The sequence below is a fragment of the Patagioenas fasciata genome, chromosome 20 (assembly GCF_037038585.1).
Source record: "Patagioenas fasciata isolate bPatFas1 chromosome 20, bPatFas1.hap1, whole genome shotgun sequence".
Classification (NCBI taxonomy): domain Eukaryota; kingdom Metazoa; phylum Chordata; class Aves; order Columbiformes; family Columbidae; genus Patagioenas; species Patagioenas fasciata.
In genome coordinates this window covers 3,335,540-3,348,878 of record NC_092539.1, presented here as the reverse complement: position 1 = coordinate 3,348,878, position 13,339 = coordinate 3,335,540, and the positions used below count along the sequence as shown (strand labels likewise).

The following is a 13,339-nucleotide window of genomic DNA, read 5'->3' as shown; positions in this document are numbered from 1 at the left end:
TGTTTCTAACAGTGTTTATCTGTAGCTACTGGTATGGTTTTTGGTGAGTCTAAGGGATTGATTTGTGAAATACCTGCCCAGGTGTTTCCTTATTGACCAAAGACACTTGGGTCTTGCAGTAAGGACAGTACAACGATCCAAAGGTACATCAAGGGCAGATGAGACCCAGTAAAGCACCAATGGCTGGGAGGATGCTAAGGGTTTATTATAACTTCCAAGAACACAGGGTTCCTTGGTGTTTTTCTGACTTTTCCATCAAAAATAACTCAACGGATCACTTTTCTGAAACTAATTCACAATACTGGGTGTTATAGACACACCCAGAGCTCCCAAAAGAAGGATCCATCCCAGTCCCTGATCCCAGGCACAACACAAGTTCAACCTTCCCTATTTTTTGCCTTCAACTGAAGTAGATTGGGAAAATAACTGATGGTCTCTGTCCAAGAAGAGTTTCCCACATGGCAACACATCTTTAATTCTAATCAACAGAAAATCCCTTCCGTCCCTTCTATTAAATAGAAGTTGCTGGCTGACAGATATCTTCATGTTCCCTTAGAAAAGTTACTGCATAAGGTGTTCCTAAAGCTTAGTTTGGAAATCTAAAGCCTTCTTTTTTGAGCTGAAAGACTCAAGTGTTGTTTCTTCTCTAGACATTTAGTCCTGAATAAGCAAGACTGACTTCTCTGTGTAGTCTGTCTCTCTTTTCAGTCTAAATCTTGGGGGAACGAAAAAAAAGGAGTTGAAAGAAATTTCTGTCCTTCTGCAACTCTCATTAGAGCTCCATTTACCTGGTGGGATTAAATGTTTCATCAACGATTAACAGGGAGGTTTTGAAGCCAGAGCAGCTGGTATTTCTTGACCTTTTAGGTCTATAAAAAAAGCTTCAAATTTTGATTCCTTGTAATAAGGTAAGACTTGAGGATCTAGGGCTAGAAATATTTAAGTATCTAATTTATAAAGAAATCAATGAAAATTAGGTAGATAAGTATCTTTAATGATCTAAGCCACAGTTATTAAGTCAGACTGTTGGAAATATTTGGGTTTTTTTTCCTAGTCTTCTGTGGCTTTTTAAGTTTTACTTAAATCCTGAAGTAGCCACATCTGAACATCAAGTACTGCAAAAAGATTCCTTCCTGACCATTGCATAAATCCAGAAGTGACAAACGCAATGGCTCTGTCATCCAGAAACAAACTCTCCATCCCTTCCCCTCAGAAGGAAAAACTTGCAGTGTCACCATATTCCTACAGGTTTTTGAGCTCTAGGAGTCATAGCCTGTAATGTTCATTAAAATAAATGAGCAAAGGTCTCTCCTTCACATTGCGGATTTATTTTAAAACAGGCTTTGTGATCAAGTCTGTAGCCCCAGTGTAACACTGCGATGTGTAAAGGCTTTGACTGCAGACAGCTGCCTCCACTGATTATTCATCACAGGACAGAACAAGTGCAATTAAAAAAAACTAATGAAATTAGACTTCAAAAGCACTTACAACAGACCATCTGAAGCCCAAACTGATAACTGACCACAGGAACCAAGCTAAAATAAAAAGCTTTTGCACAAATATGTATAACCTGTATAGTATTATGTCTATCACTACTGTACATATTTTCACTGGGGGGCATCATGACTTTTATCCCATCTGATCACAAACCATTAGTAAGGAAGACAAAATTACCAAAAAAAGTCCTGCTGTAAAGTTGCAACATTTTAAAGGATAAGACAATAACTGCTACAACTGTAGTAAATCACTTTATGATTCCTTAAACAACAATAGACATTTTTATCTCCCGAGCAGCACCAGCCACTGCACGTTCTGCCACCCCAGGGACATCAGCCCCAGTAGAGCTTTAAAAGTGTCCACCACAGGAACCAGCCATGGGATCAATCAGCTGCAAAGCGGCAGGAATCCTGCAGATGCTGATCAGACAGAGAAACCAGCCTTTACCCAAGCACGGAGTCATTCCCCTTCTTTCATAAAGCTGGTTATGGAACAAATCCTCCCGCAGCGCTACGAGATTTAAATGTGGTTCAATCTGATGCTTCAGATAATGTTTGGGATGACATTCTCATCTCAAATCAGCATCATGTTTTCCTGATTTTTATGACTCAATTACTCTTGAGTTACTGCAAACACGCATTGATGCATTTCTGACCCTCAGAAAACCAAACCTTATGTAACAGTGCTCGGAGTGATCAAAGACACCAGATCTCATCAGAGGACAGGCGGAGTCCCCGGTACTCACACAGCGCAGTGGTGAGCTTCTCCGGCTGGTCGTAGTGCACCATCGCGACACACAGCGTGTTGAGGGCCACCACGCAGAGGACGATCCAGTAGAAGCTCTGAGCTTTCACCATGCGCCGGATGAAGAACCGGAACATTTTCTCTTTCCTCCTGAAGTAGGACGAGCTCTCGTTCTTCCCACTCTTCAGACTGGCGCGGGCAAAAGGAGACCCTGGGACAGAAAGCAGAGTCACCACCCCACATCCCAGTGTGTGAAAGGCTGGAGGACGTTCCTGGGCACACAGACCCTCTCCCAAGCACCAGAAACACGGCTGAGCAGAAGCTGGAGCATTGACTATGGGTTGAGCAAGGGTATCTTGTTTGCAGTGGTATCGTGAGGGTGAATGTTGAGATTTTAGAACTTCATAAACGAATGCCCAGCCCCACCATATCAAGAAACTGGGCAGCATGGAGGGTGTTGGTCTCTGCTCCCAAGGAACAAGTGATAGGATGAGAGGAAATAGCCTCAAGTTGCACCAGAGGAGGTTGAGGTTGGATCTGGGGAACAATTTCTTCCCCAAAGGGCTGTGGGGCATTGGAACAGGCTGCCCAGGGCAGTGCTGGAGTCACCATCCCTGGAGGGGCTGGACAGACACAGAGATGAGGTTCTCAGGGACACGGCTTAGTGCTAGATTTAGGTTATGGTTGGACTCAATGATCTTGAGGGTCTCTTCCGACCACAATGATTCTATGATTCTAAGCACTCTTGACTGTCCCAGTTTAACCCATAACTTTTGGGTTCCCGATAGACTGGAAGGACAGAAAGTCCCAGTCACAGTGGCATTTCTGGCCATGTCCCCTTGGAGCTGGGTACCTGGCAACAGCTGGTCCCTATTTCCCCTGCTCCAAGGACCAGGCAAAGATCCAGCCCTTCTGAATTGATTGAAGTCTCCTTATTTTACTCCACTACTTCATATATTTCTACAGCAGAGGGCTCAATCTGCCTCCATGCATCATATTTTGGGCACAGCTACTCATTTGTATCAATTCTGCCTATATCAGCTGCATTTTGAGTCTGGCCTCAAACCCTGGAAAAGAGTCAAATGTTTTAACAATAGGAAGCTGACAGAAGAAATTATTTCTAATGTAAGCTCTCCCCCTGCGGTCGCAGGCGCTGTTGAAACATATGATGAAAAGGCAAATTTCCAGCCAGTGCTGAGGCAGGAGAAACCAGCGCACGTTAGTACCAAACACACATCCCTTGGAGTTCCTCTGCAACAGCCACAGACGCTGTTGCAAGCCGGGAAAATTGTGATTGCTGCAGGCTGCCCACTACCTGTTTCCCGCTGTGCTGGCACCGCTCCGGAACTGCTACCGAACCTTTGGCTTTTGTGCTTTTGGAGCACAAGTGTGATGGGAGCGGCTGAGGGACCTGGGGGCCTCAGCTGAGGACAGGAGCTGAGGGGAGACCTTCTGATCTCTGAACTGCCTGAAAGGAGCTTGGAGCCAGGGGGGGTCGGGCTCTGCTCCCCAGGAACAAGCGCCAGGAGCAGAGGAAACGGCCTCAAGTTGCGCCAGGGGAGGTTGAGGTTGGATGTGGGGAACAATTTCTTCCCCAAAGGGCTGTGGGGCATTGGAACAGGCTGCCCAGGGCAGTGCTGGAGTCACCATCCCTGGAGGGGCTGAACAGACGTGGAGATGAGGTTCTCAGGGACATGGGGCAGTGCCAGGGGTGGGTTAACGGCTGGACTTGATGATTGAGGGTCTCTTCTAACCAAAATGTTTCTATGATTCTAAGATGGTTTGTGGCAAGATAATATACTATTGCCCTTCCCCATCATGGGCCAGAGCATCCCAGCAGGTAGGGCTGACCAGGACACACATCATCCTGTCTTGGACCAAGCACCATGAGAGCAGATGACTTACATGGGCTGCCGTTGGAGACAGCTGAGTTACATGAACAATGTGTTCTGGCTGAGGCAGCCAGATTTTTGAGTGTGCTTGCTTGCATTTCAATACTTGGAAGGGGTGGGAATCTCGCCCTGTTTCATCCTTCAGTAACATCAAACACAGTGCTCACAGGAAGGATGAAGCATCCAGATGTGACACCAATGAGTTCTCCAAGCCTCACAGCTACATAAGAGCACGCTGTGCCGTCTCCCACATAGAAAGCAAGCTCTCTGCTCCATTTCACACTTTTGGCCATCCACCAACACACCAAATGGAGAGCTGGCCCTGGCCAGGCTTTGAACAAACTCCTTGCAGAAAGCTTAGTATGCTGTTTCTATGTTAGTTTGATAATCTTTCCTTTAGCAGTTACAAGAAAATAGTGCTCATCTATTGCTTTAAAACAACATGAACTGCAGGTTAAGATACAGGCTGCACCGTATCGTATTACTGTTTAGCAGGTAAAGACTTCTCAGATATTCAAGCCAGCCTATGTTGTCAGATTTGCATGGGGATAGTCTGCTGCCCTTTTACCCCCTCTCTACTGGTTGTACTGAACTTCCAGAAAACAAAAGCAGCAGTATTTAAACCTTCTCCAGGCTTCACTGTCTGGCAATCAAGACAGTGCTCTGTGTCTGGTGCAGCGTAGAGGGTGAGAAGGCAGAAGGAGCAGCATCTCCTGCTGCACGCGGATGAGTGCGGAAAGGAAGGCTGAGCATTAGGAGGAAAGAAAAGAATAAATTTTAAGAACTCCAGAGAACACACTGGGAAGTGTTTACCACTATAGAGCTTTATAATGCAATTATAAGGCTCATTGAGGTACTTGTGTTTGAATTAAAGTGCAACACATTCAGTCAATGGCCAGCAAGAGACCTGTCAAAGTCTGTACCACTCTGGTCTGCATCTTCATGTTGCACTTGGTAATTGTATTGTTAGTTCTTCCACTCTCTTTACACTCCCATCAGCAAGCCATTACAGAAAACCATCCAAAAAAGCCTTTTCTCAAAAACATATTCTTCATGCATAATTGCCCATATGATCTGACTGTTTATGTTAGGCAGAGTTTCAGCCTTTTCATGAGCCTGCAGAACTATCTGCTTTATCCATTTCTTCTTTTTCTGCCTTGTTTCATGAATCAAAAACGCTTTTCCCAAGTGGGTGAACCACTCGCAGAAGGTGGAAAGCACTGCTGTTATTTTCCCGGCCATATGCTCCCGAGACAGTTCCCAGCTCTGCATCAGATTATCCACAAGTCCAGATGCTCCGTCATCCGTTGCCACTTGAAACGCTGAATTCAAAGATCTGTTTGCGTGGCATGGGTGCCCAGAGCCTGGAGGGACTTGGATGTGAATGCAAAGACCTCATAATTATTGTAACCATGAACAAATGTTCCAAAAATGTCCATTCCTTGTTATCCATGCAGGGATCCAAGCTGCCCGGAATAAAACCAAACAAAAATGCACACGGTTGCTGCATTTTTGCCCTCTTTCAGCATCTCTCAGAACTGTCGGCAGTTTAGCCACAAAACCTGCAGCCTGCTCAGCCTGGGGACTGCGGCAGCTCAACAGTGGGCGATGGTGTCAGTAACATGCTGAGCAACATTCATTTCCTGCAACCAGGTCTTCGCTTAAAGGGGGAAAAATAAATCCAGCAGCAGTTGTAATCTCTTAAAATGTTAATGCCCAACTTCCAAAGAGCCTTTGAGGCACTCATGCTTGCAAGCATATACAGAAACATACTCTCCAATGTACTGTTTGTGCTGCTACTCTCATACATCCAGGATTTGCTGCTTTGTGGTAACTGGGGTGCCAAGACGTTTCTTTGGAAGATAATGAGAACATCTGCTGCTTCAGCAGCAAAGCGAAATACCGACTCAAACAACAGGGACAGGAACAAGCCAAACAGCTAACTGCAAAGCACTCAGGAAGATGTTTCCCCAGCTAGCAAGTAAAAACCCACAACTGAAAGGTCTTTCTGCACATGTCCAAATGTGGTGCTGTGTGCTCAGAGCCTTGCAAATCTCAAACCTGCCTCTCTGCCACGTCCCAGGAGGGAAGTCATTCTCCCTTAACTGCAGAACAAGCAGCACCTCTGTTGCCTGACAGCGTCTCATTCTCCAGAGTCTAACGTACCCAATTTGCACCATTGATGCTACACTGTGAAGGATGCTACACTCCATGTTGGAGGCATGCAGGTAATCACATGCACACAAGTGCGCATCTCTATAACTGGCTGTAAAAACGTGAAGAATCGCTTTAAGACCCTCTTCTAAGGCAAGAATATGACAAACAGGGCCACTGCCCAGCACTTCCCAGTAACCATTCACATGGCAAAGGCTGAAAAACCACACGCTGTGCATTAGTGACAGATGTGACTAAGTGTCCACTTCCTCTCCTCCCTGCAACAGATGAGCCTTAGTGGTATTGTTTGACGTATTTGGGCTTCATTAGCCTAAATAAGCACGTTCCAAGCAGAATCGCAATATGGCCAACCCAGCACGGGCTCTCCAAGCGTTTCGGCAGGGCTCTTTTAAAGGGTGCAGCATGCAAGAGCTGAGCAGGGCAGCACTGGGGAGAGGGTGAAGCCACAAAGCCATTTGCTTATTAAGTTGAGCGCTGCTGCAGGAGCAGGGATAATTCTTCTTGAAACTGCAACTTCTGGAGCAAAGGAGATGCTCGGAGGAAACGCAACATGAACATGTTTAGGCGGAGATCTAAACCTCGGCGAATGCAAAGCCAGTACTCACCAACGGAGCAAATGTCTGTGAAATGGTCCTCACCTTCTTCAGCATGAATCAGGTCATTTTTGCTCTTCTTTATTGCAGCTCTTTTCAACACTGTGTGCAAATTAAAGAGAAAATTCCCCGTGAGCATTCAGAGTGGATTCTCTCTCCCCCTCCCTTCACTCTCCAGGGTCAGCATTTACTTCCCAATGCCAGCTTAAAGCTCTCACACAAGGCTAAGCTGGAGCAAATCAGTCAACCTACAACCTTGCAGGGCCTCCGCATGCTTTGATGCCAGGGTTGTTGATTTATTTAACCTTCGAGATCTTGAAGGCTTGCCAGACACAGGTCTGCGTGCTCACACTTCACCCCAGCAGATGCAGGAGGGTGGGGGGGTCACTGCAGCCGCTGGACCTTTTAGCACAGCAGAATCGCTGGGCAGGGTCACTGAATCTTCCTGAGCCCCAGTGGGTTAGGAGATGAGTGCTTCTAACCACTAAAAATATTAATGCTGTTTACAGTGTGCACCATTAAGAAGTTAGCGTTTACAGTGCTCGGATACAGCTCACCACAGAGCGACGCCTAAAGCAGCAGAAACGCTACGTTGAAAGCAACCACCGCAAATCAGTGAACACACTCTTAACAGCACCCACTGTACAATTCCTTCCCTCTGGGGATGTCAGAACCCTTTGGAAACACGCTTTGTCCAACAGCATCGTTTATAGGGAGAGTGTCTCTACACCGTTTTACTCGACAGGGAAAGAGAACTGCAGCTTAAGGCTCGGAGAGGTCGGCACCGCTCACCCAGTGCACAGGGGTAACGCAGGAGCAGACACTGGTCCCATGACCACCTACCTGCAAAACCTTGAGAACTAGCAGAGAAAAATAACGTTGGTACAGTTTGGAAACAGCTTCAAGACACACAGTAACTAAGCACCGTTTGCTATCAGCAGTAAGACACCCCACGGTGTGGTGATACATTCTGTTCAGTAGGCACACACAGCAAACCCACTCACTCTGCAGCGACTGCCCGGGGGGGTCAGGTCTTACGAGAGGATCCCCTCACCCTACACAAATTTCCCCTCCTTGGCAGAGAAATGGATGCGCTTCTTCCTCCACGGCTAAGGCAAGTGTTAGTGCTTTTGTCACTTGAGGAAACACCCAGAGCATCACTCAGGTTTGGAGAGGCTCAAAGAGGAGAGGACACTCTGAACAAGTGCTCTGGATCCAAATTTTTACAAATAACCACTTCCTGCCCAGCAGTAGGCTGAATCCTCACTCCCAGCAGCACCAGGTTTTGGGTCCTTCAGGCTGCACCTGTCCCAGTACACTCCAGCATGTCCAGGGCCATCCCCAGTACTGAAACAACCAAACCCTGGGATTGAAGTTTTAAAACATTTCCTGGTAGCAAATGAATACCTTCTTCTTTATCTTCTCCCTCCAAAATGACCTGCACATGTCTAGCAGTTAGGTCGTGCCATCTCTACAGGTACCTTCTACGCAATGTTGCCCTGGTTTTGAGATTAAGACAATTTCCCAGCACAGACGCGGGCTGCTCCGTACCCGTGGGCTTCAAGGCTGGAATCCTTTAGCTTACTGGTAGAGAGGGAGGTTTAGCACACCTGGGTGTTCATGTCACTGTCTGCACCCACCTCTAGTTCCCTTACACCACTCAGCTTTTCAGACTACTCTTCCAGACACTCATTTCATAGAATCACAGAATGGTTTGGGTTGAAGGGACCTTCCCAGCTCCCCCAGTGCCCCCCCTGCCATGACAGGGACATCTTCACCAGCTCAGGTTGCTCAGAGCCCCGTCCAGCCTGGCCTGGGATGTCTCCAGGGATGGTTCATCCACCACCTCTCTGGCCAACCTGGGCCAGGCTCTCACCACCCTCAGGGCCAACAATTTCTTCCTCATGTCCAGCCTCAATCTCCCCTCCTTTAGTTTAAAACCCTCACCCCTTCTCCTATCACAACAGGCTCTGCTAAAAAGTCTGTCCCATCTTTCTGAACGGTCCCTTTTAAGTACAGAAAGCTCAAGACTAACAGCCCTGGCTGCACCCACGTGCTGGACAAACTTCCCCAGTGCACACACACCCACACACACGCACCAAGATTTGCCAAGCACACCTCAGCCCTGACCTTCTTCAGCCCCAGCTCTTCCATCCCCGAGTCCTCCCCGAGCACAGGTCACTAGGCTGGCCAACGTGGGCTGGCAGGTGGGTGCCTTATGCCCCAAGGAGCCGCGTGGCTCGGAGTGAGGTGCAAAAAACCACTCGGGAAGCATCACCGGTGACCTGGGTGCGTGGGGCGGCGGAGGGGAAGCCCTGTCCCGCCTGAGCCCCTGGTGATTTGCAATCCACTCACTGTTGTAGCTGCTGCCGCTGCTAGTCTCTGCCGGTGCCGTGCCTTGTTGAATCGGCCCTTCCGAGGCGGCCCTCCCTGACAGTGAACGGGAGGAGAAAAAAAAAGAGGAGGGAAAAGGGAGGGGAGGGGAAAGGAGGAGACATGGGAGGACGAAAGATGGTCAGAAAAGGGAGAGGGAAGAATCTTTAACTGAACTTTGACTGGCTGTCGCACCCTAAGAGCTCCTGGGTCTGGAGGCGCAGGGAGAGGGGTCCCCGCGGCCTCGCTGTGTCTGGAGCTCCAGCCGTCCTGCAACGCTAGGGTCACACGTCGGAAGAGAGGATCACCACACCCTGTTATGTCTTACTGCTTACAAGTAACAGGGGTCTTAGTCTCTTGGCCAAATCCTGTTGGAAACCTCGGTTTAGAGCCCTGCCTTCTCTCGGACAATGCGTTTCTTTTCTGGCATCCGATCTGCAGCCTAACCCTACCACGACCTGCAGGTAGACGCGGCCAGCCATGCTCAGCAGAGCCTGACGGGGCATCCCCGTCACGCTGCGGGCCCACAGGCAGCGTAGGGAGCGACTGACCCCCATCCCAGTGTGGTGTGTCACATAACTGCTCATCATCCACCTGCAACCTCGAAAAGACCCGGTACGGGAAAAGGGACTCTTTAGCCCGACTTCTGCCAAGTGCATGCAAGAGCGTGTTCCTCGCACCCTCCTGGTGACAACAGAAAGCCATGTCAGCGGGCAGCACGTGAGCCTCTCTCGTGTCACAGGAGGAGAACGGCACAGCAAAATGACCTACCGTCCAGAGGAGATTTCTCTTCCGCGTTCTTGTCTTCCTCTGCCAGCATGACCTCCTCTGTAAAACGAAAAAACAGCAAGGTTCAACCTCAGATTTATGACATCTCTGCTCTAAAAGCAGCTGAGCTGGATGCAGCAGGTACCTGCCCGGGCTGACACCAACCTGACCCCACCGAATCTCCCAGTTACACCAAGCCTGTGGAGGACAGGATGGCTGAGAGAGCCGCGTTTCGTACCCTATGCCCCTCTTGCACAGGGGGAGGAGGCCAGAAAGGCCACTGGGAAACTGTAGCACCTCCTCCATGATTCCCCTCTTCATAACAAACCACCCACTCCAGTTTCTTTACCCGGTTATCTAGAGAGCAAGAATCTTCCTTCAGACCCAAGCAATACCACAGCTCAGCAGGTTAGTCATCATTGCTAGGACTTTGCTCTTTTTTCTTAACCATACACCTAAGCAGAGATCAGAAGTTGCGTTGCCTTTAGTCATCACTAACACAGAGACTGGAAGAAAATTATTAGGATGCCTGAAAAAAACCCCAACAACAGTCCCTCTACATTAGAAGAAATATTTGACCAAGAGACGGTATCTAAACTGCAATTTCTAGCCTCCAAACAAAGGCACGGGGGCTTTGCAAGGATATCAGAGTGTGAGGTGGCTCAGCACTAAGATTAATTGCTGGTCATTAAGTACAGACAAGACACAGCATGTTACAGGACTGGAAATAAAAACAAACCTTATACTGATGAACTGGGAAGCTGAACAACCCAGGCAAAGCAACAGAGAACACGGTGCCCCTTCTCTCTCTCTTTGGCGTGGGAAGATGGGCTCAAACGAAGAGCAGATTACAGGAAATAACTCACGGTCAACAGAAAACAGGAGTCAGATAAAAGCAAGAACAACTGAATTTAACTGTTGAAGCTTCAGACTTGTTAAGTAGAAGAAGTGAATTAAAATGCATCCTTTGAAAGAAGGTGTCATGCTCTCATAGGGATCTCTCTCGCCATTTCACACACATTGCTGCCCTTTCTCACTGATGTAGGTATGTAGGTGGCTTTTTCAGGCTGTATCAAGCAGCTTGTTGCTCTGTTTCTCCTGCAGAAAGCTGAAACCTGAGGTTCATAAAGCTTTGTCATGTCAAGGAATGGCATTCGCGTTTCCATAAACTGGAAGAGAGAGATTAAACCCATTCCCAAAACCTGCTTACTCCAGGAGCAAAGAAACACTCGCAATCAGTGCTGTGTGAAAGAGATGGACTTGGAAAGAAGTAAAATAAAAAACACGAAACTTGGTTAGCTCTGAACTGAAAGACTTCCAGTCTCTGAGCAAAATGTTTTCAAAATGATGCATGTCCTTGTAAGATAAGAGAAACATCTTCAAAAGAATATTTGTGGGCTTGTAAGCGCTTTACTCCGCACAGAGAACTTCTAGGTCTCCGCTCTCCATTGGAAATGCAGCACGACAGCCCAATAGTTCCTACAGTTTTGAGGAGTTTAATGGAGAAAGCAGTAGGGGTAAAATCATTAGCGTGGATGACATTGCTTGGCTTTGCCATTTTTTAATTCCTCTGAAAGGCACAATTTCAAATTGACTTGACTGGCTTTGCACAGAGTCCAATGAAAACATGAACCAAAGAGCAGAGTGGTGGAACAGGACAGGGTTCGCTCAGCACCAACAAGACTTCATTTGATATTGGTTGAACTGAAGAGAGTTATTTGGGGAAGAAAACTGTCGTTGCATGCCCAGAGAAGCAACAGTGTGAAGCACTGATCTTTACACCTGTATCACCTCCTTTTTAGAGGTGGGAAGAGTTGGTCCCTTTAAGGAATTTACTAAAAAAAAACCACCAGAGAGTTTACTTTATTCTTCAATATAAATTTAAGATTACATGTCTGTTTCTAACTGATCCGTACAGTTCACTTTAAAATAACATTCAATGTTTATGAGACTGACATGACAATTACCATAAGAATTTTTGGCCTAAATTCTGTGAGATGCAAAAAATTATAGGATTTGGTCATTATTTCTGGCCTCTAACTCACACTAGTTTTAGAACATTGAAAATCTTACAGATTTGAAGACACTTTCAGATTTATAAGTCATTTAAGGTGGCACAACGTCTTGTCTTGACAGCCTCAAAAAGACTCTACTGAGTTACAATCTTCCTTGCCTCGTCTGGACCTTATGATACGGGAACTTTACATAAAATCACCTGTTTTCTCATTTGAAAATATTAAAACCCTCCTGACTACCCTATGTATCCATTCTTCAACACGCATCTGAGAAATAAGTAAAGCCAGAAACTTCATACCTGGCCTCTGTATAATCCTAAGTGAAGAAAGTCAATTCAAACGCTAAAGAAATCGGTCAGACCGGGGGTTGATATTTTACTTTCAAGTCATGCAATCTAAGTTCAACGCTTCAGCACATTAACAGTGTTATAATTTTCTCTTCTGTTCCCCAACCCTTTGTTAAAAAGGCATTTATTAAGCGCTTCATCAATTAAGGCTTCCTCTATTAAGTGTAACTCAGACAAGTGTTTGCACATTAGGGTTGTCACTGTTTAAAACACCTTGTTATAGATCCCTCAAGCAGATATGCTGCTGACTATATTAAACAGTCCATGTCTGAAATAGTCTGAGCTGTGTTGGCTTCAGTTTCGACCACAGCTGCACTTTTGGTGATTTATTCATAGTGAGCTGGCACCAAAATCTTTTAGCTCTACCAACACACCCCATTGAAACCTTCACAAGCACTTTTTATTTATATTTGCTTCCTCTTTATACTCTTATTTTACCAGTGGGAAAAACAAATAAAGCACCACCAAAAGAAAAATACGCAATTACTCAAGAACCAGGCTATTAAAGAAGTTTTGTTCTTATGACACAAATATAAGACAAGTCGTTAGACCGGGTCTGGAACACGCTCAACTCAAGACTTAAGAGCTAGAAAACAAAGACCCATTGTTTTCTTCTGGAGGACTAAACAGTCTACAATTTCGCTACACGAAAGGGTTGATAGTAAACAATTCCGAAATTTTACGTGAACCACCTTTTTAATGCAAGAGATAATATAATCCAGATTATGAATAGAGAAAGGCTGTGAGAAACATTAAAGACACTCAAGAGTGGTCAATAAATGATGAGCACAATGTCAAATTAAAATCAGTGTTGCCAAATGGGAGGTAGTGAACAGATGAAGGGGGGATTTTAGTTACTCAAATACTTTCCTTGGTCCTAAACCAGTTACAGCCCTTGTGATAAAACCTGAGCGCTACCCAGAACAAGGAAATCT

The 13,339-nt window shown here is 46.5% G+C and overlaps 1 protein-coding gene across 14 annotated transcripts in view; it reads right to left on the bottom strand.

The window, feature by feature from the left end:
* The window catches only part of CACNA1B (calcium voltage-gated channel subunit alpha1 B), a 279,142-nt gene that overhangs the window by 123,784 nt on the left and 142,019 nt on the right, over positions 1-13,339 (bottom strand). For 8 of the 14 annotated variants that reach the window (XM_071817478.1, XM_071817476.1, XM_071817466.1 and 5 more), the window contains 4 exons: positions 10,046-10,102; positions 9,257-9,331; positions 6,914-7,003; positions 2,243-2,452 (listed from right to left, as the gene is read on the bottom strand). In XM_071817478.1, coding sequence (XP_071673579.1) covers positions 2,243-2,452; positions 6,914-7,003; positions 9,257-9,331; positions 10,046-10,102 — 432 coding nt within the window. The remainder of the gene's footprint in view (positions 1-2,242; positions 2,453-6,913; positions 7,004-9,256; positions 9,332-10,045; positions 10,103-13,339) is intronic. The other 6 variants (XM_071817467.1, XM_071817471.1, XM_071817470.1 and 3 more) reach the window with 3 other exon arrangements.